General features: G+C 35.8%; 1 protein-coding gene across 1 annotated transcript in view; it reads right to left on the reverse strand.

Moving 5' to 3' along the window:
• The window catches only part of LOC123566602 (dual oxidase 2-like), a 33,243-nt gene extending 18,653 nt beyond the window's left edge, over positions 1-14,590 (reverse strand). The window contains exons 1-10 of the mRNA XM_045360869.2: positions 14,440-14,590; positions 10,029-10,118; positions 6,106-6,267; positions 5,498-5,691; positions 4,574-4,802; positions 3,540-3,706; positions 3,104-3,200; positions 2,541-2,649; positions 1,831-1,930; positions 1,273-1,375 (exon numbers count right to left, since the gene is read on the reverse strand). Coding sequence (XP_045216804.2) covers positions 1,273-1,375; positions 1,831-1,930; positions 2,541-2,649; positions 3,104-3,200; positions 3,540-3,706; positions 4,574-4,802; positions 5,498-5,691; positions 6,106-6,267; positions 10,029-10,118; positions 14,440-14,509 — 1,321 coding nt within the window. The 5' untranslated portion in view covers positions 14,510-14,590. The remainder of the gene's footprint in view (positions 1-1,272; positions 1,376-1,830; positions 1,931-2,540; positions 2,650-3,103; positions 3,201-3,539; positions 3,707-4,573; positions 4,803-5,497; positions 5,692-6,105; positions 6,268-10,028; positions 10,119-14,439) is intronic.
• Positions 14,591-25,049: the final 10,459 nt, after the last annotated feature.

The following is a 25,049-nucleotide window of genomic DNA, read 5'->3' on the forward strand; positions in this document are numbered from 1 at the left end:
TTCTATTAATGTAACAATTATAAGCTAATATCAAAGAGCACAAGAAATAGATTTAAGGTAGTTCTGCACGTTTGATAAACAGGAAGTGATGGCGTAACGTCATTTATCCGGAGCTTGAATTCGGCGTACGGAAATGAAAATTATTTTATGAATTAATTTCAACATGTGAGTAAATTTATTACATTCAATGTCACTATTACTATATTTCTAAAGTCAAAATATGATATTAAAACATATGACACGTTATATAATTCAAAATAATGTCTTAAAATTAGCGTGAAATGTCCAGTTCACTTTAATCATGGTCACATATCTCAAAATAAGCATATGGACCTATAAATTTTATTTTACCGTATTATAGGCCATGTGTTTATTTACAACTGTGAGAAATTTCATCAAAATCTGCATCGTAGAAAATTTCCTATTCGCGAAAATGTTATGAAAGTTATGATTTTCCCATAGACTCCCATTATGAAGTACTGCATGAGGTCCAAATTTTTCAAATCAGTTTAGCACAGAATAAAGCATACGGTCCTATCTTTTTTATTTGCTGATGTTTCTAGTTATATTCTGAAGTTTTGAAAAATCAAAGTTTAATCAAATTCTACATTTTAGAAAAAAGTTTCGATTTAAATGTGCAGAATTAACTTAAGAATTGGTTTGAAGCAGTATTAATTTTGTATTCTCAAAAGCCTCAGTTGAGCTTTCTGAAATAATGATGAAACAGTAGCATTCTGTTTTATTTCTTAAAACATTGCCTACATTTAATATCTTAAATGTAGGCAATGTTTTGGAGAATGTACAGAAAAATAACACTAAAGTAAGAGATTACAAATATTGGCAACCATAGTATTTCGGGGTTATACTGATCATTAAGACATTTAATGCACGCATTAGAATTGTTTGAATATATTCCAATTCTTTATAATAATTGAAAGTGACATTTCTTTATTTTTGAAGTTCTTACTAAAAACATACTCTTGTAAGGGCAGTATTTGCCATGGCAATATCTAAATTAAACGTATATCTCGAAATAAAATAAAAGTTTTAAGAAAATCAAAAAATACTTTGCCATGGCAGAATGAAATTATTTCTTGCCATGGCAAAATAACTTTGCAACGACTTACTTGCCATGGTAAAAGATAGACTTACTATGGCAAGAACGGGTCTGCAATCATGGCAAATGCAATGTGAATACACATCTACAACGATTAGTCTATTTAGTGTTTTACACATATAATGGACATAGGATGTAATTAGTTCTTGATATACCTCTAAGATCAGGAACAACGATATGATCTTCTCTCTCTGCTCTTGTTGTCGCTAAACCCAATAACATATTATCGAATGCGTCTGGGGAAGAATTTAGGAACTCCTGAAAAATAAAAACATTACTTTAAACAGTTTAACCTCTATTACATATACCCTATTTCTCTAAATATTCACAAGAGTGTGCAGTTACTAATAATCCTGTGTTTAATTAAACTGTTTCGATGGTATAAGGGAAGTAATCCAACTCTTTGTTGTTTTATTTCTCTCACTCGTCTTATCTACCTTGTCATTTTTGCTTTCGGAAAGATTTAACGGGCGACTATTGATACTGTTTGTTGAAATGATGCTTTTTACATAACATTTAGTCTAAACCTACTCTTTTAAAGTTTGGTACGCTTATGATTGTTAGACATCAATGATACAGAAATGTGAAATTATGTGTATTTATTTAAGATGTTGTTCTTGCTTGCTTGCATTACATTGTATGATATTGATTTATTTAATGTATGGTGGAGAGGCGCAAGGGGATGAGCAAAATGCACGAGTTTCCATTTATACCTGTGGGTTCCAATATGCATTGCACAATCTGACGGCATGGGCATTGCCACTACTTCCTGGAGTTTTTATTGGTAAAACTTTAAAATTGCATTGCTTGTCTCTGTAAATGAAAACAATCGGTTAAAGTACGTATGTACGTACGTTTTATTTCAGATGGGACTTTTCCAACTTTAACCCAGATGCCCCTCTTGGCATCATTTCAGGCACGGTCGTACCTGTAGATAGAACCACCGGCTTTTCAGCTCAAGAAAAACGATCTTTATACAGAGGTGAGAGGCAAGTGATTCGAAGACATTGACCTTTAGGTAGTTATGTAATGCTGAATCTTGTTATTGCTTGCCGACAAGCATATCTCGGCAAACATATCACTTTCTGACCTCAATAACGTCAGAGACGTGCAGCGATCTTCGTTATCTTATGCTTTCTGTTTGTAATGATGTTTCGATAAGTAAGAAACATTTTAATGATATTTTCATAACATCAAGGTACTTTGGTGTGAATTTTTGTTGTTATTGTTTTTTTACATTATACACATGTTAATAGCTCCAGTGACATTACTTTTAGATCAACCCTCGTATATACAAATATTACGCTAATGTTGAGATGCATATCCTCTGTACAGGTTGAAAATACACCTTTTCGTAACGTAAAATTCGCAATTAAAATATACATCTGACGCATTTACATGGATTCTTTGAACACTATCTTACCTAATCCATGTGCCAGGCGTCACTAACGTGTGACCAAATCTCAGAGCTGCAGTCTGAAACTCCTGTGTAATACCCGGATGTATGTTGGGATCATAACCTTCAAACGGGTCTAAAGTATAATAAATGTTTAGGCATATTACGATACTAGACATACCGTTTATCATATAATGTAAATGTAATTGCAACGCAATCCGCGAAATTCTCGAAGGTAACGTTTAGTTGTAAAGAGGCGCTGCCAAAACATTTACCCGAGAGCTATTTATTCCAATCCGCACCTTCAGTTGTTACCACAGATCATTTTTCTTGGAAAAGGTGTGTTACAGATAACTGAATGAATGAAATAAAACGGATGAGTTTCTTTGCAACACTCTTTTTATTGTTCTACAGAACTTAAACGAAGAGCAGGAAAGTAATGTCCGTAAACCCATCAGGCATATGGGTGTCAAATGTTTTTTGGGTTTTTTTAGGTAAAATTATCTGAAATGGCAGTCCGACAAGTAAAAATGGTTTGATTAACATTGAGAAATACATGCAAATGTAAGACTTCATAAATGAATACTAACTGTTTTCGCTAGATTTATCATATGCAGGCATAACAAAGGGTTTCCCATTCTTGTCTATGTGCAGCCAGGCCGGTAACCAGTCATACATCACTATTTTCTGTAAAAAAAGAAAGATGTAACTAGTAAAAGAGAAGTAGTGCTCCCTCTCTACAACAAAACCCTTTGGAAGACGGAAAATTTGAATGTTGTTCGGAGGGAGTGGTTGTAGAGAGGTAAAATAAAGAACAATTTGCATATTTTGGAGACAGTAGCAAGTGTTGTTGCAAGGAGAGAATTGTTGTTCAGAGGGCCGCTTTAGAGAAGGAGCACTGTAATTACTGATGTCTTTCTCATCTTATCCAAAATATCATTACGTACATTTTGAGGTAGAAATCGTAAACGAAAGTCACAGCGCCAAGTTCCAGTGATGCGATAACGAGTACGAACTATTACTTACCTGGTGGACAGCTATGACTTTCTTCCTTGCAAGATTGAAAACTTGTTCGTCATTCAATTCAGGATGCTGCTTATGAATAGTGTCTGCCACATAATTATGGTAGCGGAACCAAAGAACACCGAACGCCAGCAAAAATGGGTTTTCATTGCCTCGCGGATTTCCAAGACCTGAAAAGTTCATTCAAATTATACACTTTCAAAAACTTGTTCAGGATAATTTGAATCGGCAGCAGCAAAAAAAAATCCCTGCGATTACCTAAAAACCTCTTACGGGTGAATACATGACTAATATGAACACGCAAACATACAGACAGAGTAAAACACGGAGACAGGACAAAAGGAGCAAACAAAGAAATACAATGTGGTACCACCTTAGAGCGGTCAGTGCTAAAACAACTAAAATTTTAATTCTGTATGTTTTAAGTATCATTTACATGTAAAGAAATGGTATCTAAATGCAATATTAATTGGTATCCTGTCTTACTTTTCGTTCTAGGGCAAACAGTTGTGTAAGATTCACACTGTGCTATTTAGTCTGCATGTCACAGATTGTTTTTAAATGGCATTTATCAGCCGATTATGATATTTCTATAACTCTATGTATCTTGTCTGTCACCTACAAAACCCAGTTTGAAATAGAAGCGGGGCTCATGCTTAGTGCTTACAAATCCAGCAAATAAACATTTGGTTAGCTAGGTTTTCACAAGTTTATTATGTGTACTTAAGGAATAAATTATTGTAGTTCTGTAGTAACCCTCTAGATACATGTATAATACACATCCTGAAACCATGAGCAGAGCAACCCACTTTGGTGTAAAATACGCGTGTTTCATATAACGACGTAACACATGTAAACAAGTGTCACATCTGGAATACATCGCCTTTTGGAGTCACAAGTTTAACTGGGTAATTGGGACTTTGGTGTGCTTCAGTAATATATGGTTCCATCTGTAGATATGCATTTAGACCGTAAAAAGAGATAATTACATACGACACATTAAGTGGTCAGAGGTTTCCACAAATGCGAATACTTACGCCAGAATCTCGCTACGGGCTTTAATTCGTGTTCTCTCGGAGGAGGTGGGTTTGCCAATGGCAACCTAATGTCATTGTCTGCAGGAAAACTTTGTGAAATTGGGGTATTCGGGTCTTGAGCCTTCAGCCTTCCGGGAAACTCTTCACTGAGCTCTCGAATAGCGTCTGTCCAAGCTTTGCCTACACCATACATCAATGTGCCGTCTATGAATGGTGTTATCTCATTCAGCTTGACAACGATAGAAATACTGTTAAGACACTAATACACCTTTCGTTAGCTTATGTTTTCATGACACTCTGGAACCAAAACTATGAAAATGTTATAGGCTATCTTCAGTACAACTTAACTTTTTATACCGGGTAGAATTAGCAGGAACATATTTTGTACTATTCTTTTTTTTAAACCTAGATACAAAGGTAAGCCGAATATCAATTCGTGTTTTCTGACTTGTCGTTTTACCTACATTAAACCAAACTACTTGTTACAATGTTACTAATTAACTTTGTTTGTTCATTTAAAGTATACTGAAATTTCAGTCTGATAAAACAAATGTTTTAACAATTTTTCATTTATATTTGTAAAACATTTTCATACACAATATTTACAGTGATAGTTTTTGGGGTGTATAGCGTCTAGTCCTATAGACTTGATCATCGTCTTTCGCAGAGAGCCTGTCTATCTTACTTTCTTCATCAAATACCTACCAAAAATGACAAAAAAAATGGAAAAGAAAATAGTTTTTTTCGTTAAATGCCAGTCTACCACCATCAGTCATAATTATATTGACTTTGTCCGCAATTTTACCCATAGCCGATACACATGTTGTACATGAAATATTTACTTGGGACCTCTCTCACATCACGAAAACATATTTGTAACCTATTTTCTTTATTTTATTCTGCGGTTTGCCAGTTTTATGTTACCTGCTGTCTGGGATTGTTCGGCGAGTACCCAGTGCGCTGATCGTAGCGAGAACGAAATAATGGTAGTTCAATATTTCCTTTACCATCGGGATCAAAGTTTGGCTTCTTTATATCTGGTTTAACTGGAATGTTGAAAAATTCCCTAGGACATCCTGGCCTTTGAGAATCAAGTATCTCCTCAACCACTTGTTGCCCTGAAATTTACAAAAGGTATGGGTAGATTTCCTAAAAGCACAGAGCACCCAAAACACAGCTATAGAGCAATGCATCACCAAGTAAGCCCAAAACAAAAAGAAGCTGTAGCGGAAAAATATTGTAGACTGGTTGTTTCGAAAATCCAATAAGTACATTTTAATAAAACATTTCAAAAATACTCCTTTTCAATTAGCTATAATGTAGGAATAACGCATGTTTTTTCGTGTTATAACGTCTGAAGAATCCCGAGGGAGTGGAGTCGGGTAATCATGTATTATATTTTAACATGCTAGAATTTATGGACTTTCCAGCAAGTACGTGAAAAACTTTACCATTCTATGATTCAAAACTACTAATGTGATGATATAAAGGAAAACAAATCATTTACTTCCGATTACAAAATTGTTACTAACCAAAGTAAACCATGAAGGCGCTCCGATTTCTGAGTGAGCCGAGACCGGGTGGTCCATGATGCCCTGCCAGACTGATTTCAAAAGGGTTCGGCCTGCCTTGACCTGACGGCATGTATACGCCATCACTATAGGCTACTTTACTCTTCCGCAGTAAATGACCATCTGAATATAATATTAAATTTATGTTACAAAAATATTGTACTATTTATTTGAACTGTCAAAACATGTTCCCGGCTTTCATTATATTCTGTTCACACCTATATATAAGAATGTTTTGACAATTAAAATAAATAGTACAATATCATGACGAAAAATTGAGAAATAAAATGTTTTCATAGCTTTGTTCATAAATCAAGTACATTAAACATTAAAACACCTTTGAAGAAAACTGGTTAAAATAATTATTGACTTTGATATACGAGGGTCTCGTATCTATGGAAGCCCTGGAGGGACAATTGATTTCCGTACTTCCCACTTCTGACTTCTAACTTTTGCACTTCTCACTTCCAACTTCTTGACTTCCTACTTCCAACTTCTAACTTCCGCACTTCTGACTTCTAACTTCCACACTTCTGACTTCCAACTTCCCGACTTTCGACTTCTGATTTCCAACTTCCACACTTCTTACTTCCAACTTCTTGACTTCTTACTTCCTTCTTCTAACTTCCGCACTTCTGACTTCTAACTTCCACACTTCTAACTTCCAACTTCCTGACTTTCGACTTCTGATTTCTACCTTCCACACTTCTTACTTCCGACTTTTTGACTTCTTTCTTCCCTCTTCTAACTTCCGCACTTCTGACTTCCACACTTCTGACTTATAACTTCCTGACTTTTGACTACTGATTTCCAACTTCCACACTTCTTACTTCCGACTTCTTAACTTCTTACTTCTCTCTTCTAACTTCCACACTTCTGATTTCTAACTTCCACACTTCTGACTTTTTACTTCCGACTTCCAACTTCCGCACTTCTGACTTCCAGCTTTTCCTCTTTGGAAGTTGGAAGTAAGAAGTGTGGAAGTTGGAAGTCGGAAGTAAGAAGTCAGGAAGTTGGAAGTCAGAAGTGCGGAAGTTAGAAGTCAAAAGTTCGAAAGTTAGAAGAAAGAAGTAAGAAGTCAAGAAGTCGGAAGTAAGAAGTGTGGAAGTTGGAAATCAGAAGTCGGAAGTCAGGAAGTTGGAAGTCAGAAGTGCGGAAGTTAGAAGTCGGAAGTAAAAAGTCAGGAAGTTGGAAGTCAGAAGTGCGGAAGTTAGAAGTCAAAAGTGCGAAAGTTAGAAGAAGGAAGTAAGAAGTCAAGAAGTCGGAAGTAAGAAGTGTGGAAGTTGGAAATCAGAAGTCGGGAAGTTGGAAGTCGGAAGTGTGGAAGTTACAAGTCAGAAGTGTGGAAGTTAGAAGTTGGAAGTAGGAAGTCAAGAAGTTGGAAGTGAGAAGTGCAAAAGTTAGAAGTCAGAAGTGGGAAGTACGGAAATCAATTGTCCCTCCAGGCCTTCCATACGTATCTTATAAACGTATATTTTACACATCCGAGCCAAATCAACTTCGATCTATTATTCAGGTTAACTTTTCAATTTTGTTTGATAAAGAATATATTATGTTTCTTATGCGCTCTGCATGAACGCCGCTCTCGCATATTTATTGCCTTTATTTTGAATGCTCTTTATATATTTACTGTCCTTGAAAATGAAAGAAAGTAATAAAAGCCTGTGCAATCTCTAGTTTATGCACCGTTAATTTTTTTTCAAACTAACCAGGAAGACAAAGTAAAAAAGACAGATATGGTAATGATATTCACGCACTGTCAATTAATAAATGGCACGTTTGAAGTGGCAATAAGTACCACATAATAATTATGTCTATAACACAGATATATTAACACAATATGACAGACATTTATGTTTTAGAAAAACGATAGAAGAATCCTTTTTATACGCCCGTTTGAAAAACGGGACGTATTATGGGAACGCCCCTGGCGGGCGGGCGGCGTCCACAGACATTGTCCGGAGCATATCTTCTACATGCATGAAGGGATTTTGATGAAACTTGGCACAGTTGTTCACCATCATGAGACGGAGTGTCATGCGCAAGAACCAGGTCCCTAGGTCTAAGGTCAAGGTCACACTTAGAGGTCAAAGGTCAAATTCAAGAATGACTTTGTCCGGAGTATATCTTCTTCATGCATAGAGGGATTTTGATGAAAGTTGGCACAATTGTTCATCATCATGAGAAGGAGTGTCATGCGCAAGAATCAGATCCCTAGGTCTAAGGTCAAGGTCACACTTAGAGGTCAAAGGATACAAGAATGAAAACTTTGTCCGGAGCATTTCTTCTTCATGCATAGAGGGATTTTGATATAACTTTGCACAAATGTTCACCACCATGAGGCGGAGTGTAATGCGCAAGAACCAGGTCTCTAGGTCTAAGGTCAAGGTCACACTTAGAGGTCAAAGGATACAAGAATGAAAACCTTGTCCGGAGCATGTCTTCTTCATGCATAGAGGGATTTTGATATAACTTTGCACAAATGTTCACCACCACGAGAAGTAGTGTCATGCGCAAGAGCCAGGTCCCTAGGTCTAAGGTCAAGGTCACACTTAGAGGCCAAAGGTCAGATACAAGAATGACTTTGTCCGAAGCATTTCTTCTTCATGCATGGAGGGATTTTGATGTAACTTGACACAATTATACACCATCATGAGACGAAGTGTCATGCGCAGTTCCCTTCTTTCGAATTACTTCCCTTTGTTGTTACTGTAAATAGCTTATATTGTAACTTTTTCATTACTAGTCATAGGGAAAAATCGAGACCACTTTTCTGTAGTACAATATGCATGCTACATCCAATTTTGAAGTGTATTTTGACCAGTCTCTACCTGGTAAAGATTTTTGTGAGGACTTACAATTTTTTTTTTTTTTTTTTTTTTGATTTTTCTTTTTTTTTTTTTTTTTTAAGATTAACTTCCCTTAGTTGTTACTATAAATAACTTATATTGTAACTTTTTTATAATTGACCGTAGGGAAAAACCAAGACCACTTTTCTGTGGTACAACATAGATGTTACTTTCCTATTTTAGGTGTATTTTAAGGTATCTCTACCTGGTAAGGAGTTTTTTTGTGGACTTAGAAAAACAAAACACTTAGTTATTACTAAACAACCACAAAGTTAAAATTCCATTTGCAAATACAGGTGCTAGAGTAAAGAAATTTGCTCTGACGGGCGTATATTGTGACATTCTTGCACTCTTGTTATCATTGCTTTATAGTAGTTCAAATTTCAGTTTGAAATGGCTTATTTTATTCAATATATTGTATTGGCACACAATCTGAGAGATCAAACAGATCTTCTTTATCAAAGGAAGTGCTCACTGGAGAATCAGACTATATAAATATATATACAATTACATACACTAACGACAATGATTGCCAAGCATAATTATACTGAACTCAGCATTCTGCTTTATCAACATATTTTATGCTCGCACAACACCAGGAAGACAACATATCAGACGTTCAACGACTAGTAAGGAATCAACTTGTGGCCTCCTTGGCCGTGTCATTAAGGTAGCTGACTTCGAATGACTTGCCCCTGCCGCTGCGGGTTCAAAATCTCACATGAGGTAAAGCATTCTATAGAAAGCCATCCAGCTGGTTTAAGGGTGGGCACTCGGGTTCTTCATCCAGCAGGAAAGTCGTCATATGACCTATGAACTGCACGGTATGAAGTGGAACCCAAACCAGAAAAATCCTATACAATTACATAGCTGAGAGAAGTGAAAGTTTAGTGGATTCCAAGACCTTATACTCAGAACTTCTATCCAGTAAATACACGATGGCTTAGTGTTAAGAGAATATTTCTTCTTATAATAGACCTGAACAGGTTAAGATATAGTAGCATACGCAAAATAATGACTACTGGACTGACTTACCTATAGCACCCCAGTCCGGATGTATCAAGTTGTTAAACCAACCATCTTGTGGAGTCAGTTCAAAATGTTCGGCTTTGGCTGTTGCAATATCTGAAAATGACAGTGCCTAAACTAGTTCTATTTAAATCAAATGATCTACAACGGTTAGAAACTTCCAGGTTAGAAGTCGCCGAAGGTACTAAGGTATTGAAGACGACATTAAGAACTATTGCTCTTGGCCTATTGACCACTGGCAATAGTTCTAAAGACTTCCCTACTGCCTTTTGAATTTAGTTTGAATGTTCCCCCAAATGCCCATGAAATAACTGTATGCTGACTTGCATGAGGTTGTAGGGTTATATGTGCACTGTAGTACCGAAAAGCGAACTCCTATATTATGTACATTTATTATGGATGGTACATGTAATAAATCGTCGTTCGACTTCTATATCGATATATGTTTGCTTCTAACTTTTTATGATTTTTAAACCGTTGGATTCGTCGAAGCCGCTATCTCCATGTATGACAGGCAATACTGACATTTAGGTTGCGCCATGTGCTGGAGATGGCATATCTATATCACTAAACACATGGAAAACCAGTGATAATGCACTTTAATAATTATTATGATCATAAGTTTTACTGTTATATGATTATATTAGTCTAGAACTAGAACATGATTAGAAGTTATGTCTAATCTTTCCATATATAAAAAATAGTACACTTTCCACTAAACTGAGCTATGTTCAAACACAAATCCTTCCACTCAAATTCTGAAGGAAAAGAACGTATGTCAGAAACAAATCACATAATCATGGATCATTTACCAGTCATAAGTGACCTTCGTATCCGGCAAATGTGATCTTAGACCAAAGCATTCTCTAGTTATTTGGCAAAAACGTTGTACTATTCCGAGTCACTGTGATTTTGACCTTTGACCTACTGATCTAAATATCAATTTGGGTCATCTGCTGATCATGGTCAACCTCTCTATAAGGTTTCGTAGTCCGTAAAGCCCAAGCGTTCTCAAGTTATCGTCCGAAAATGGTTTGACTGTTCCGGGTCACTGTAACATTGACCTTTGACCTACTGATCTCAGAATCAATAGGAGTCATCTGCTGGTCATGACCGACCTTGATGATCCTAGGCCCAAGCGTTTCCTGAGATATCATCCGGAAACCGACGATTAGTATACGGACCGACTGACCGCCCGACCGACATCCGCAAAAGAATATACCCCTCCTACTTCGAAAGTGTGTGTGTGTGGGGGGGGGGGGGGGGGGTAGGGGCATAAAATTGAACAAAACGAACAATAAAATTTGTCATGTGGTTAAAGTAGTGAAGTAGTGATGTATATATTACAGTAAATTGACTGTGACAAACCATTGTAATCATACGCTAAATTAAAGATCCAGAACAGGATAAACGTTTAAATCTCTTGTGTTTCCATAAGTTGCGTGACACATCTGAGTCATATGAGTATCTACTCTATCTAATTGATATGATATTTAAGAGGACTTCGACCTTAATCTATCTAAAACGTAAATGGAATTAGCAAAGTATTATGTACCATAAATATACTAAATATTCACTGAATAAAAAAGAAGAAAGCGAAGAACGTTATAAAAAATGTAAAACACACGATATAACTCAGGTAGCTAGGCTTTAATATATTCATCCAAATGTCACCATCAGAAAAAAGCTGTATGTTTTGTTGTTGTTGTTTTTGTTGTTGTTGTTGTTTTCTTGGGGGCGGGGTGGGGAAAGCTTGTGAGTAATTAATTCTATTTGAGGATCCTTTGGAGTCACATAATGCAACCAAGGAAAATAATAAAGTCATGGTTTGAATTAGTCTGTCAGAGAGAGGAAACGGAAAGTAACGGAAAGTGAAACTACCCTCCGGTCCCACCTCCCAAACATAATTCTATTACGTATTCCATGATCCAAAAGGACCAGAAAATGTAACAACATTGAATCAAAGTACGCGGTGGCTTTTACGGCCGCACCAAACACTTAAAGATTGCTGTTGTGATAGATGATAAAGTCTATATGAAGATCTATAGAATTGTGTTTGGCAATTTCTAGCTGTATAATCAGAATGACTTGCTGGCAATTAGAAGGTCTTTTACGAGAAATACCGCATATACAATAGGAAAATACACTTTTTTGTGTAAAAGGATTGCTGGTAACAAAACTACCAAAAGCATGTATTCAAGGTTTTTGAATGATTATGTTTACTTCTCGTTATTACAAATATGACATGAACCATATTTGCATATCAATGAAAACTATTTTACAGGAATACATGTTCAAGGATAATAGTTTTATATACTACTATTTTGAGTAGGTAACGTTTTAAACGTGTTGACCTGCTTCCAAAAATGTTTTATGTGAAATATGTGAGATATTATATAAAAGGAACCGCCTGATGCTTCCCAAAATCGTTATTGCGATACATAAAAGTTATCAATAATATAATTTCCATGTCACGGTTTTCGACGAACTTTTTTCTGACGCTCAATTCCAACTAGAGTAAACTTCGGTGCAATCCTGATTGCATTTCAAAAATAAAAATTATGTTCTGAAAGCACGTGTTTTGCAATATTAATACATGATTTTCTTGGAGCACCGCTTTTTATCACTGTAAATGTTATAATAGGATGCAAAAATCTGACTTTTTAAGATTAAACTTATACTAGATCTAAACTTTTACCTAAAAGTCTGAACAATTACTAGTAGTAGTATCAATATAAACATAAAATCAACATTGTTTTTTGTGTGTGTGTGTGTGTAAACAGTGCTGTACAGTGTTACGTGAAAATTAGTGCACGCATAATATATGTTTAGCTAAGAACAGTATAAATGTTTACTATCATTAAAAGAACTTGAAGTTTTCTCAACGAATGACTGTTGTATATGAGATTTAATTGTAAATTTAGGTCTACAGACACCGCTAGTTGATATATTTTATTAAGTTTAATACACCTGATGAGGATTTTCTAAAATGAACTATTTTAGTGTGTGTGTGTGGTGGGGGTGGGGGGAAGGGGAGAGGAATGGGCATTGGATGTGTTTAACTTTGTTTATTCTTTTGTTATTATATATAATTAGCATGATGATACGCCCTCAATATCTAGCATTGTTTAGTTCTCACATAACATTGAAGCCATCTGCAAGATATGTAGAAGACATGTCAAATTAAATAGCGTAATACTGATATCACACCGGTGCTTATTTGTCCATTTTCCAAATCGGTATGCTCATCATTAAAAATGATTTAAAACCAATTGAAAACTACTGTGTACCTAATCAGCTGAAGCATTATTAACTGAGAACCATTTCCCATTTCGTGACTGACAAGTAATGTATCTTGGCTTTGTACATAAAATAGCATCACATAATAGAGGGAGAAACCCGATTATGTTTCAGCTCGTCTGTCGAGTAGTGAAATAAGTGTGATTTGCTTTACATCCTCTATCAAATGTATCGACTTGAAGTGGCGTGACCTCTCATGAAGCTTCTTTTTCCTTGGTCTAATTTTAAAACATTTTTGTTGTGTGTAGTTGACATTAATTTCATAATTTCAATGTGAAAGGACGGATTTTCTCTCTTCCTTTCTTATTATTGTATCTACAACTGAATTTCATTTCAAGGCAAGCTACATATAATAATATTTGTGAAATCATTAATATTTGTAGGCGATTAATTTTCGTGGATTTCGTGGTTGAGTCAATCCACGAAATTTAATCCCAACGAACAAGTAAAATTCCCATTAATTTAATGTTCAAAATTTGAAATCCACGAATTCATATCCCCACGAAATTGCCGTTTTGACTAAAACCACGAAATTTCATGCCAACGAAATTAAATGATTTTACAGTACTACATGTAGCTGTGTCACTGGCAATTTTTTTTGGCAAGCTACAGCATGTGTCGAACCTATGATCCGACCTATGAGTCAGATTACAAGCACGTGTTTTTCGTGTCAAGCATACATTTTCTTGAAGTGAACTTTTTTCATTTTTTTCTTCCATCACAGTCGTGTCAGTTTTAAACAGTGGTTTGATAGTGGGATATTAAAGGAAAATGTAATTTGTTGTTCAAGCCCGTTTAAAAACAGCCGGAACAACAAGAAACTTTCGTTCATATAACTAACTTGTCGACCTTATTATGTCTATGCTGTAAATGTGTTTTACGCATGTATGTATGAGCAAACCTCTTTAATTAATCAGCAATCAGTTTAGTTAATCAAATAATTGATTATGTCTTATTACTACTTATTACTTTAACATTTGAAAAAGAAAATATGTAAATTAAGACAACTTTGTCGAAAATTTCAGTGTGTCTAGTCGCATCGATAATCACATACGATTTTTTTTGTTCAACTTCTATTGAATATACAAAACGAAATACACGATTATATAAGACTTACCTTTTGCAAACGCACAAATAAAGATCCATAGATATACATAACATTTACATTTGTTTTTGATCGCACTCATCTTAAACAACTCTTATTAAATGTCAAAGCGGAGCGCATTTAGTTACGAGCATTTCCGTGCGCAATGAAATAAATCAAGGAAGTTAGTGTATTATATAGTTCCACAGATATTATTGGGTAATTTGAGAGTTTAATGTTATTTGATTTCTTCAAGTATATTCATGTTTTATATATATTAGTTAGAATTAGGTAAAAATACTAGGAGTGGTTGCAGAATTATTTAATTAAAAGTCGTAAGTAACAATGAATTCTTGATGACATAATTTTTAGGTTTTCATAATTTTGTCATTCAGTTTTGTCAGCCGGTTATCATGCCATAAAATATGTAATCCTGAATTATGATACATATATACTTATCGCAAAATAATGAAATTAGAAACAATAAACGAAAAGGTATGTTTAATATTTTGTGGAGGCACTTACTTATAAACAACTGTTTTTCTTCCCACTATTCCTAGTTGTGTTTGCTTTCCATAGGAAATTGCTTTCGTGGTACTTTTAAAATTGTTACATTGTTGAATTTTCTATCTGTATGTGTCTCTCTAAGCGGCCTTTAATCTAGTCAACTTTTTGTTTTAATGTGTTACCACGGCATTACGTCAGTTAGGTTTACTCTTAGATCACAATGCCATGATTAAATTCAAATACTGTGCTTTTCTACATATGTATACACATTATAATGGCCTTTAACAATAAGTTAAATCAAATATTATGTCTCCCATACGGCTCATCGTAATTTAATTGATCCTATGTAAGATAATAATATGGCAATATTTATCAACTACAAAGTGTAATAGTATACCCGTTTACGTTAAACAGCACCCGTTTCATAGAGCTCCATAAAAATTAAATCATTTAGCGATTCTGTAGGGCGTTGTTTGCTACGATTTTTTTTCAAAGTTCATGCGAAATGAACGACAAAATAGGATCCATGAACCGCCCTAGCGTGCGATCCTATTATGTCGTTCATTTCGCATGAACTCTGAAAAATTAAGTTCATAGTTACATTATAATTATTATATTTCCATTTGTAAACAAAGTTTTCTTAAAATTAGCACACATTTTGTTGTATTTAACATTATAATCAGCTTTCCATTTATTCTGCTCACCAGACAGAACAACTACGTCATCTAAGGAACGTTCTCATCGACTCGTCAAAACACCGGCACGTTTTCACTTAGCATCGTTATCTTAACTTCTGTGGTTCATATAAAATAAACGTCATAATTTTCAACAGGACGACAGGGGGAGAATGTAAATAGTTGCGTGGGGCGTCGAGTATAAGAGTTAACTCGGAAATCAATAACCTTCTGTACATCGAGCAGGTCTACACCTGGTAGGTAATTTTCACAAATTCCCGCCTTTTTCGAAGGTAGAGGAAGACCCTCCGATGGCCATCCGGGTATTCCAGGATCAAGTTGGTACCTGTTATAACCACAGGCTGGATGGCTTCGTCGCATGAACGAATGTCACAATCTAAGCGAGGTTTCCAAGTCACAAAGGTGAAGAGCAAGTGAATTATAGTCAGCGACGGATGCTCCCAAGCAAAGATGAACACTAGATATGCGGTATTTGATAGTAGACGGGTAATAACCTTTTAATGAAACCATTTATAATGTTACCAAATATACTAGGAAATCTTAAACCTCCTAATGAAAGTCAACTTATGATATACCTTGTAGCGGAAGTGTCTTAAATTACTATAAATTTGAATACTAAACGTAATAGTAAAATTTAGTCAAATATGCACATAAGTTATGACAATGATTGCGATGGATATAGCGCAAAAATGATAAGCAAACCTCGTTTTATACCGATGACATCCCCCCCCCCCGCCCCACACACACACCTCCACCCCCAACCGGATCTGAGCTGACAAGCTTTGTTGGACGTCCTTTGTTAAACCTTTGTGAGACCTATATATCACATGTCTAATTCTTTCCTCTAAGTACCTCGCCTAAATGATTCGTGTACCAATGATACTCTATAGTATTTAAATTGTGTACCAAATAATTTCATAAAGCAGGCGAAATAGCCGATGTTTCCAAATAACAACAGGTGCGTACCTTGATGATTTTGAACAGTACGCCAGATATGAGCCGCATAGCTACGAACCAAGCAGAAGTGCTGCGAATGTGGGGTAGGTGAGGAAGAGGGTCTCCATCTCCCGGCGGATTGGGTTTTTTGGGGCCTCCCCTTAAAAATGTCGAAAAATGTTCGGCAAGAGATGCGTTCTCTTGCTATATTCCAGTCTTAATATATTTTGTTTGTCACATTTTTACTACATATTACAAAGATACTGTAATCATTTAAATTCATAGTTTATCACACTGCGCATGCTTACTGGCAAGGCTCGTGACAGTGTCTAAAAATGCAACTGGAGCAGTCCCGGATACTTTGAGGAATAACCATTTTTCATATATAGTCCTATGTAACTTTACCCTGGAAAGTGTGTGCTTCAATAGCTCGATCGCTCTGGCACGATACTTGGCCCGTACTAGTATTAATTTCATTAATAATTTTATCTAAGATTTTAAAATGTTTGACATCTATTTCGCAGAATTTTCTTTGAATTACGTCGATACAACATGAATTATGCCAGCCTAATTTTCTTTGAATTACGTCGATACAACATGAATTATGCCAGCCTTAATATGTTGAAAAGTCAGAGGTCTGTGGATTGCTCTAAAAATACAGTCCAGGACAAAACAGCTTTAAATCAACAGTAACAGTAGATATTTAGCTATGTTTCAAAATATTTGCGTATCATTCTATGATATATTTTATTGTGCAACTGCCAAGACCCACGAAAGCATATTGCGTATCGCCATATGGACCTAACAATGTGTCTGTTAGGGTAACTGCACCTAAACTCTTACCTAATCCCAACTGCTACACATGTGATCAAACCGCATACTCGAACCGTGTGTAAAGCTGTTATTATCATTATTTATTATTTAATATCCTCTACAATGTAAAGATTGCATACTTATCAGGCAACGAATGGAACGTTAACGCACACATTAAGAATGTACTTGTTTTGTGTTGTTTTTGTTGTTGTTGTTGTTATCGTTTTTGAAATCTTCGTCAATGTTTAATTTAATGCATGACTTCTGCCTCCGAATTTTGACGGGTTTTTGATTAATGTATCGACCCAGACATTGCAAATTTCTAAGTTTTCTCACGCAAAACGTAACTTTTTTTCTAGTTATTGTAAACAACATCTAGTATTTGCGAACGCAAATTCAAACTGCGTAAATTGCTAAATGTTGTTTCGGCATCTGGATTAGGATATAGGTTGATAGATCTAATTGCAACCATAAAAAAACTTCAATATCACGCCAAAGGTGTTATTTTTAGCGTAACTTTTTTCTTTCTCAACATCGGCTGATAATTTTTGATCTGCTGCTCTTTTGATTTACCAATAAAACACATGTCGTTTGAAATTTGAACAGAAGAGAAAGACGGGTGTCCTGTTTTGTGCTAACAAATTTTCCGATATGTCCAAATTGAGTACATCGATGTTTAATGGATATACATAGTATTATGTTGGTATGTTTGCAGAAACGAAGACTCGGTCGTTGCCGTAGAAACTTGCATGCACAATAGATTTGTTGGGTACAACGACGCACCGACACAAATTTAGGTCATATGGGAACTTTCTAGCTTTGATGGTGGAGGAAGACCCCAGGTGTCCCTCCGTGCATTATTTCATCACGGGCGGCCATCTAGGTAAAACCACCGACCTTCCGTAAGCAAACTGGATGGCTTCCTCACATGATATGCACAACAGAATCTCCTTTTTTTTTACAGAATATCGCAAAATGGTTCCCCTGAAGTGATGCTCTAAATCTAAAACATTCAATTAGTTTACATGTATATTAAATATAAATCATTGACTAGACTTTTTGTACTATAGTCTATAGTTATAAATATTTATACTTTGTTTAGCTAAATATGTATTTTACCGTATTTTAAACCTGTTGCATAGTACTGTTAATTGCATGTTTACATAACCTAAATGTAACCGTAGTAATTGTTCATATTTTCAAATGTAAAATACGGATCTAAAATGCACCTTTGAGATATGGTATGTAGCTTGTATCCGCTCGTGTCTTTGTATGTTTGAAACCCCACACGAGATGTCTAATTTTAATACGAGTAAGCCATCAAGCTGGCTTTGTGAACAATTCATGGCTTTATCCAAGTACCAGTTCATAGCTAATGTTATGTCCAAAGGAGGCACTCGGGGTCTTCCTCCCAACATTAAAACCTGGATTGTTCTTTTGAGACACAAACACGAACTTGTAAAATATTGCAAGTTTATTTTAATTGATCATCTTATATTATCCTTTCTAAAAGTTACATGGTTTACCTGCATATTTTCCATGGCATTAATACACTTGCTTCACTTGCATTGTTCGAATATTTCTACTTAAGTTTGCCACCTGGTTCTTGTGAGACATTTCTAGGCGTTTTTTATTCTATAGAAAACTTTAACCAAGGGATGCCCAATATAAACATATCTGTTCGTTTTTTCCTTGCTGTCAGTTTGTGTACTCGTGCATGCGTGTGTGCGTTTACAACTGTTTCTATTTGTGGCGGCCTATTTGGCGGTCTGTGTCTCTGGCTGTGTTTGCTGTGCTCTATGATTCCATGAAATTTACACTTATCTTTTACGGTTTTTTTCTATATTTGTAACTTGTGATGTTCCATTAGGTTGGAACTTTTATATACATTTAACTGGTGTCTTTGAATCAACAACCGAGTCCTATTCTATGAGAATTCAGCCTATGTTTCCTCAATAAAAATTGCAGCTCCATCCTGATGCTCAGCTCATATAATATTATGCTACTATTTATATATATATATATATATATATATGTTCTTCGCTAATAACACAGAACCGCCTGATTAATTCGCCAAACTATGTCTTGAAACCATTTGTCTCAGCCTATATCCTTCCGCGGCCGTAACGTAATAAAACGTAATTAGCGTCCGATCGCCCTTTCACGTTTTCGTAGAATCAACATTTATAACACGAAGTTCAGTTTGAAAATATTTCTGAAATGTCTAGGTCTGCAGCTTATAAATAAGGAAATATCTTATATCCAGAGCATATAATGGCACTTTCAAACAACATCAAAAAGGACCTTTTGAACGATTTGACGAGGTTACAAAAATCTCCATAACTATACACTTGCTCCGTTACGGACCGCTGTGAGATTTGTGTTTATTCAGAGTTCAAATATTTTTTCGTAGATGAAAAGCTGACAAGTCGTCGTGCTAAATCCCGGGTATTTTCAAATCGTTAAAAAGTTTTGAAAATTGACTCCTTACAAGCAAAAAAATGTCCACGACGGGATGATCGCGCGTTACCTCTGACTATAGAAAAATACGAATGCGACTTTCCTTTTCAAGTTTAGCCTGTTTACTTTCATTTTCTTTACTTCCGGTAGGCAATTCATTAATTCATTCATTCACTCACTCATTCAATCACTCATGCGTTGTCTCTTGAAACGTTTCAGCCTTTTTTCCCCAATTCATTTTTGAATTGATTCATTAACGTATTATAGCTGAAACTGAAACTGAATAATTTGATTTAATGCCTATTTTTATACAATGATTTATTCAATGGCGTTGTAAATAATACTACTACTACTACTAATAATACTAATAATAATAATAATAATAACAATTTTAATATTGACAATAATAACAGCCTTATTGTAACAAACAGTCATGACCGCAACCCTCCCCTTGAGGTCATTTTACCCCTATTGCGACTACCAGTGCTTAAAGCATCACATGGTACGCCCAGACGAGCTGCATATAGAGGTTCAAACCCCCTGGTTAATGATGCTATCATATACTATTTAAAAAGAAATACTACACACTAACCTACCAATAGAGCCTGTACCAACAAGTGCGTTTAATTAAACAAAGCATGGAAATATAAATGTTGAAATGTAAAGCCTTTTACAAAACATTAAGAAATATCACCTGCTGTTTTCGCGTAATAAAACAGTTATCAAAAAAATTAAAACAATGCCGCAAAATCTCTGAAATACAGTGTCTTAAGATTTTTTTGAATGTGTCAAGTGATTTACTTTTGCGTAGTTCTAACGGTAGTTCATTCCAAAATTTTGGACCAATAGTACAGAAACTTCTATCATTGAAAGTTTTTCATTTGTTGTATGGAACAAAATAACAACATTCAGACTTTTCAGACGATCTCAAACCTTGTCTATTCGGAATATACTCTGTAAGCAATTCTGTTAAATACACAGGTGCTCTGCCAGTGTGACAGCTATACATGAAAAAAGTATCTTGAACTCAATTCTTGCTTTCACCGGCAACCAATGTAAGTGATACAATGCTTGTTTAGAACTGTCAAATTTCCTCCTGTTAAGGACAAGTTTTGCGCACATATTTTGAATACGTTGCATCTCACGCACCTCACAGTTAGCTACACCATACAGTATGACATTGCAATAGTCCAGATGTGAAATAACTAGAGACAAATCTAAAATTTCAGCGGCTGCTTTTGTTAAATATTTTCGTATGTTCTTAATTCGTAGGTAATTCAATATGGCTGTACGACATTTGCGATTTACATAATCTTTAAAGGCAAAGGTTTCGTCAAGACATGCACCGAGATATCTATTTGACATTATCACCAGCAAAGTTAATGGAATTTGTAAAACATTTGTTTAATTGAGGTCTGCTACCAAACATAATAAATTCAGTTTTGGAAGTGTTCATTTTCAGTTTGTTTCTATTCATCCAGTCATTGATTATAACTGCGCACCTTTCAAGGTCTCCGATCGCTTGTGATTCTACGGAAACAGATATAGGACGAAAGCTTTTATTTGCTATATGATCATCAGCAAAACCGTAGACTGATATGGATTTTGGAATGACATCAAAAAGAGTTCCAGCATAGGTGAGATACAGTCATGGACCAAGGCAACTGCCTTGGGGCACACTGCATTCAAGATGGCGGTCTGATGAATATACGTTGTTGATATTAATCTTACAAGTACGAGGCCTTAAATAGGAGTCTACCTATATTGAAGAGTTGTATCACAGACGCCATATTGTGCTTTTATGACATCTAGAAGACTATCATGGTCGACAGTGTCAAATGCCGCACTTAAGTCAATCGCAATAAGGGCCGTGACTTCCTTTTTCTTAGCAGAGGTCTAACAAGTGCGTGTTTGTAATTCAAAGGGAAAACACTTTGTTATAATGAGAGATTCACCAATTTAGTGATACTAGAGAGAAGTTCAACTACATGTGATTTCAAAATACGTGTTGGCAAAATATCTAACTTTGAAGACGTAGTATTCTATTCATTCATGAGCTTTTTCACTTCATCTTGAGTCTGTTCGGTAAATTTGTTTAAATTTCGTATATCCTTTACTTGAGGTTCAAAGTTTTGGTATTCACTTAGGGATTGACGTATTTTTGAGATTTTTTTTCATGAAAAAATCAGCAAATTTTTCGGCCAATGAATTATTAGACTCTCCTTGAGGCAGCGGGTTTTCAGATTTGGTACCAGTTAGTTCAGATTCCAATCCATACAGAGTCTTGGAATAACCTTTAGCGTTCTTTATCTTTTCACTGAGTGTGTTTCTCTTAACGTTTGATTTCAAAATTGTATTCATTTCTTACTTGTTTATACGACTCAAACTGATCTGTTTTACCATAACGCATGCATGTACACTCGGACTTTGTGTGTTAGATGTTGCAATTTTTTATTTGGCTATTATCTCTTTTACCAATAATTTAATTTATGGCTTTTCATTCATTCGTGCGTCAATTCAGTCTTCTGTCATTGGTTCAATTACTCATTTTAATAAGTCATTTATAAGCCCATTTATGTATTAAGTTGCAAGATTGTTAGTACCTTATTTTGACAGTGGAACTTATAGACCACGTTATTTCTATATATCGGACGGAATTTAGATACCAGTCAGTTGCATATATATTTCATTTAATTTGACAATTTATCTGCGAGATATATCTTTCCAGATATTTGGTTGGCTCTGAGAAGGGCCGTTTATGGGAAACGACATGCGATTTACATCAAAATAACTCAGTCAGAGTCTGAAGAATAGTCCGAGTCGGAACCAGGTACTATTTCCGCGGACTCGTTGAACAGTTCCCTGCGCAATTCGGCAACTTGGTCTGCTTTGGCATATGCGTAGTCGTAGTACATGTTGTGAGATCTTTCAATGACAGCAAATTTCACACGCAGGTTATAGCGGAAAAAACGGTTGTTGTTTCTTTTAGCCATCTTGTATCTTTTCTGTACACCGACAAGGCGCTGGTTCAACATAACATCGCAAGCTTTTCGTAAAATTCTTCATTGGAGGAAGCCATCCAGCTGGCTTATGAAAGGTTTGTAGTTCTACCAAGGAGCCTGCCCATGTATGAAGCAAAGCCTGAAGGGACACTTCAGAACGCTGGAAAAGTCGCCATATATCCTAAATTGACTGTAAAACAAACTAAACAAGAGGACCATGATGGTCCTGAATCGCTCACCTCTTCCCACATGATCCAGTTTTGGGTATCACGTCATTTTTCTATTATTTGACATAGTGATCTAGTTTTTGAGCTCATGTGACCCAGTTTTGAACTTGACCTAGATATTATCAAGATAAAAATTCTGACCAATTTTCATGAAGATCCATTGAAAAATATGGTCTCTAGAGAGGTCACAAGGTTTTTCTATTATCTGACCTATTGACCTAGTTTTTAAGGCACGTGACCCAGTTTCAAACTTGACCTAGATATCATCAAGGTGAACGTTCTGACCAATTTTCATGAAGATCCATTCAAGGGGATGGCCTCTAGAGAGGTCACAAAGTTTTTCTATTTCAAGACCTACTGACCTAGTTTTGGATCGCAGTTGACCCAGTTTCAAACTTGACCTAGATATCATCAAGATAAACATTCAGACCAACTTTCATACAGATCCCATAAAAAATATGGCCTCTAGAGAGGTCACAACGTTTTTTCATTATTTGACCTACTGACCTACTTTTTGACGGCACGTGACCCACTTTCGAACTTGACCTAGATATTATCAAGATGAACATTCTGACCAATTTTTATGGAGATCCATTCACAAGTATGGCCTCTAGAGAGGTCACAAGGTTTTTCTATTTTTAGACCTACTGACCTAGTTTTTGACCGCACATGACCCTGTTTCGAACTTGACCTAGATATCATTAAGATAAACATTCAGACCAACTTTCATGAAGATCCATTGAAAAATATGGCCTTTAGAGAGGTCACAAGGTTTTTCTATTATTTGACCTACTGACCTAGTTTTTGATGGCACGTGACCCACTTTCGAACTTGACCTAGATATCATCAAGATGAACATTCAGACCAACTTTCATACAGATCCCATGGAAAATATGGCCTCTAGAGAGGTCACAAGGTTTTTCTATTCTTTGACCTACTGACCTAGTTTTTGATGGCACGTGACCCACTTTCAAACTTGACATAGCTATCATCAAGGTGAACATTCTGACCACTTTTTATGAAGATTTCATGAAATATATGGCCTCTAGAGAGGTCACAAGGTTTTTCTATTTCAAGACCTACTGACCTAGTTTTGGATCGCAGTTGACCCAGTTTCAAATTTGACCTAGATATCATCAAGATAAACATTCAGACCAACTTTCATACAGATCCCATGAAAAATATTGCCTCTAGAGAGGTCACAACGTTTTTTCATTATTTGACCTACTGACCTACTTTTTGACGGCACGTGACCCACTTTCGAACTTGACCTAGATATTATCAAGATGAACATTCTGACCAATTTTTATGGAGATCCATTCACAAGTATGGCCTCTAGAGAGGTCACAAGGTTTTTCTATTTTTAGACCTACTGATCTAGTTTTTGACCGCACATGACCCTGTTTCGAACTTGACCTAGATATCATCAAGATAAACATTCAGACCAACTTTCATGAAGATCCATTGAAAAATATGGCCTTTAGAGAGGTCACAAGGTTTTTCTATTATTTGACCTACTGACCTAGTTTTTCACGGCTCGTGACCCACTTTCGAATCTGACCTAGATATCATCAAGATGAACGTTCAGACCAACTTTCATACAGATCCCATAGAAAATATGGCCTCTAGAGAGGTCACAAGGTTTTTCTATTATTTGACCTACTGACCTAGTTTTTGATGGCACGTGACCCACTTTCGAACTTGACATAGATATCATCAAGGTGAACATTCTGACCATTTTTCATGAAGATTTCATGAAATATATGGCCTCTAGAGAGGTCACAAGGTTTTTCTATTTTTAGACCTACTGACCTAGTTTTTGACCGCACTGACCCAGTTTCGAACTTGACCTAGATATCATCAAGATGAACATTCAGACCAACTTTCATACAGATCCCATGAAAAATATGGCCTTTAGAGAGGCCACAAGGTTTTTCTATTATTTGACCTACTGACCTAGTTTTTGATGGCACGTGACCCAGTTTCGAACTTGACCTAGATAT

This window comes from Mercenaria mercenaria, chromosome 8 (genome assembly GCF_021730395.1).
Source record: "Mercenaria mercenaria strain notata chromosome 8, MADL_Memer_1, whole genome shotgun sequence".
Classification (NCBI taxonomy): domain Eukaryota; kingdom Metazoa; phylum Mollusca; class Bivalvia; order Venerida; family Veneridae; genus Mercenaria; species Mercenaria mercenaria.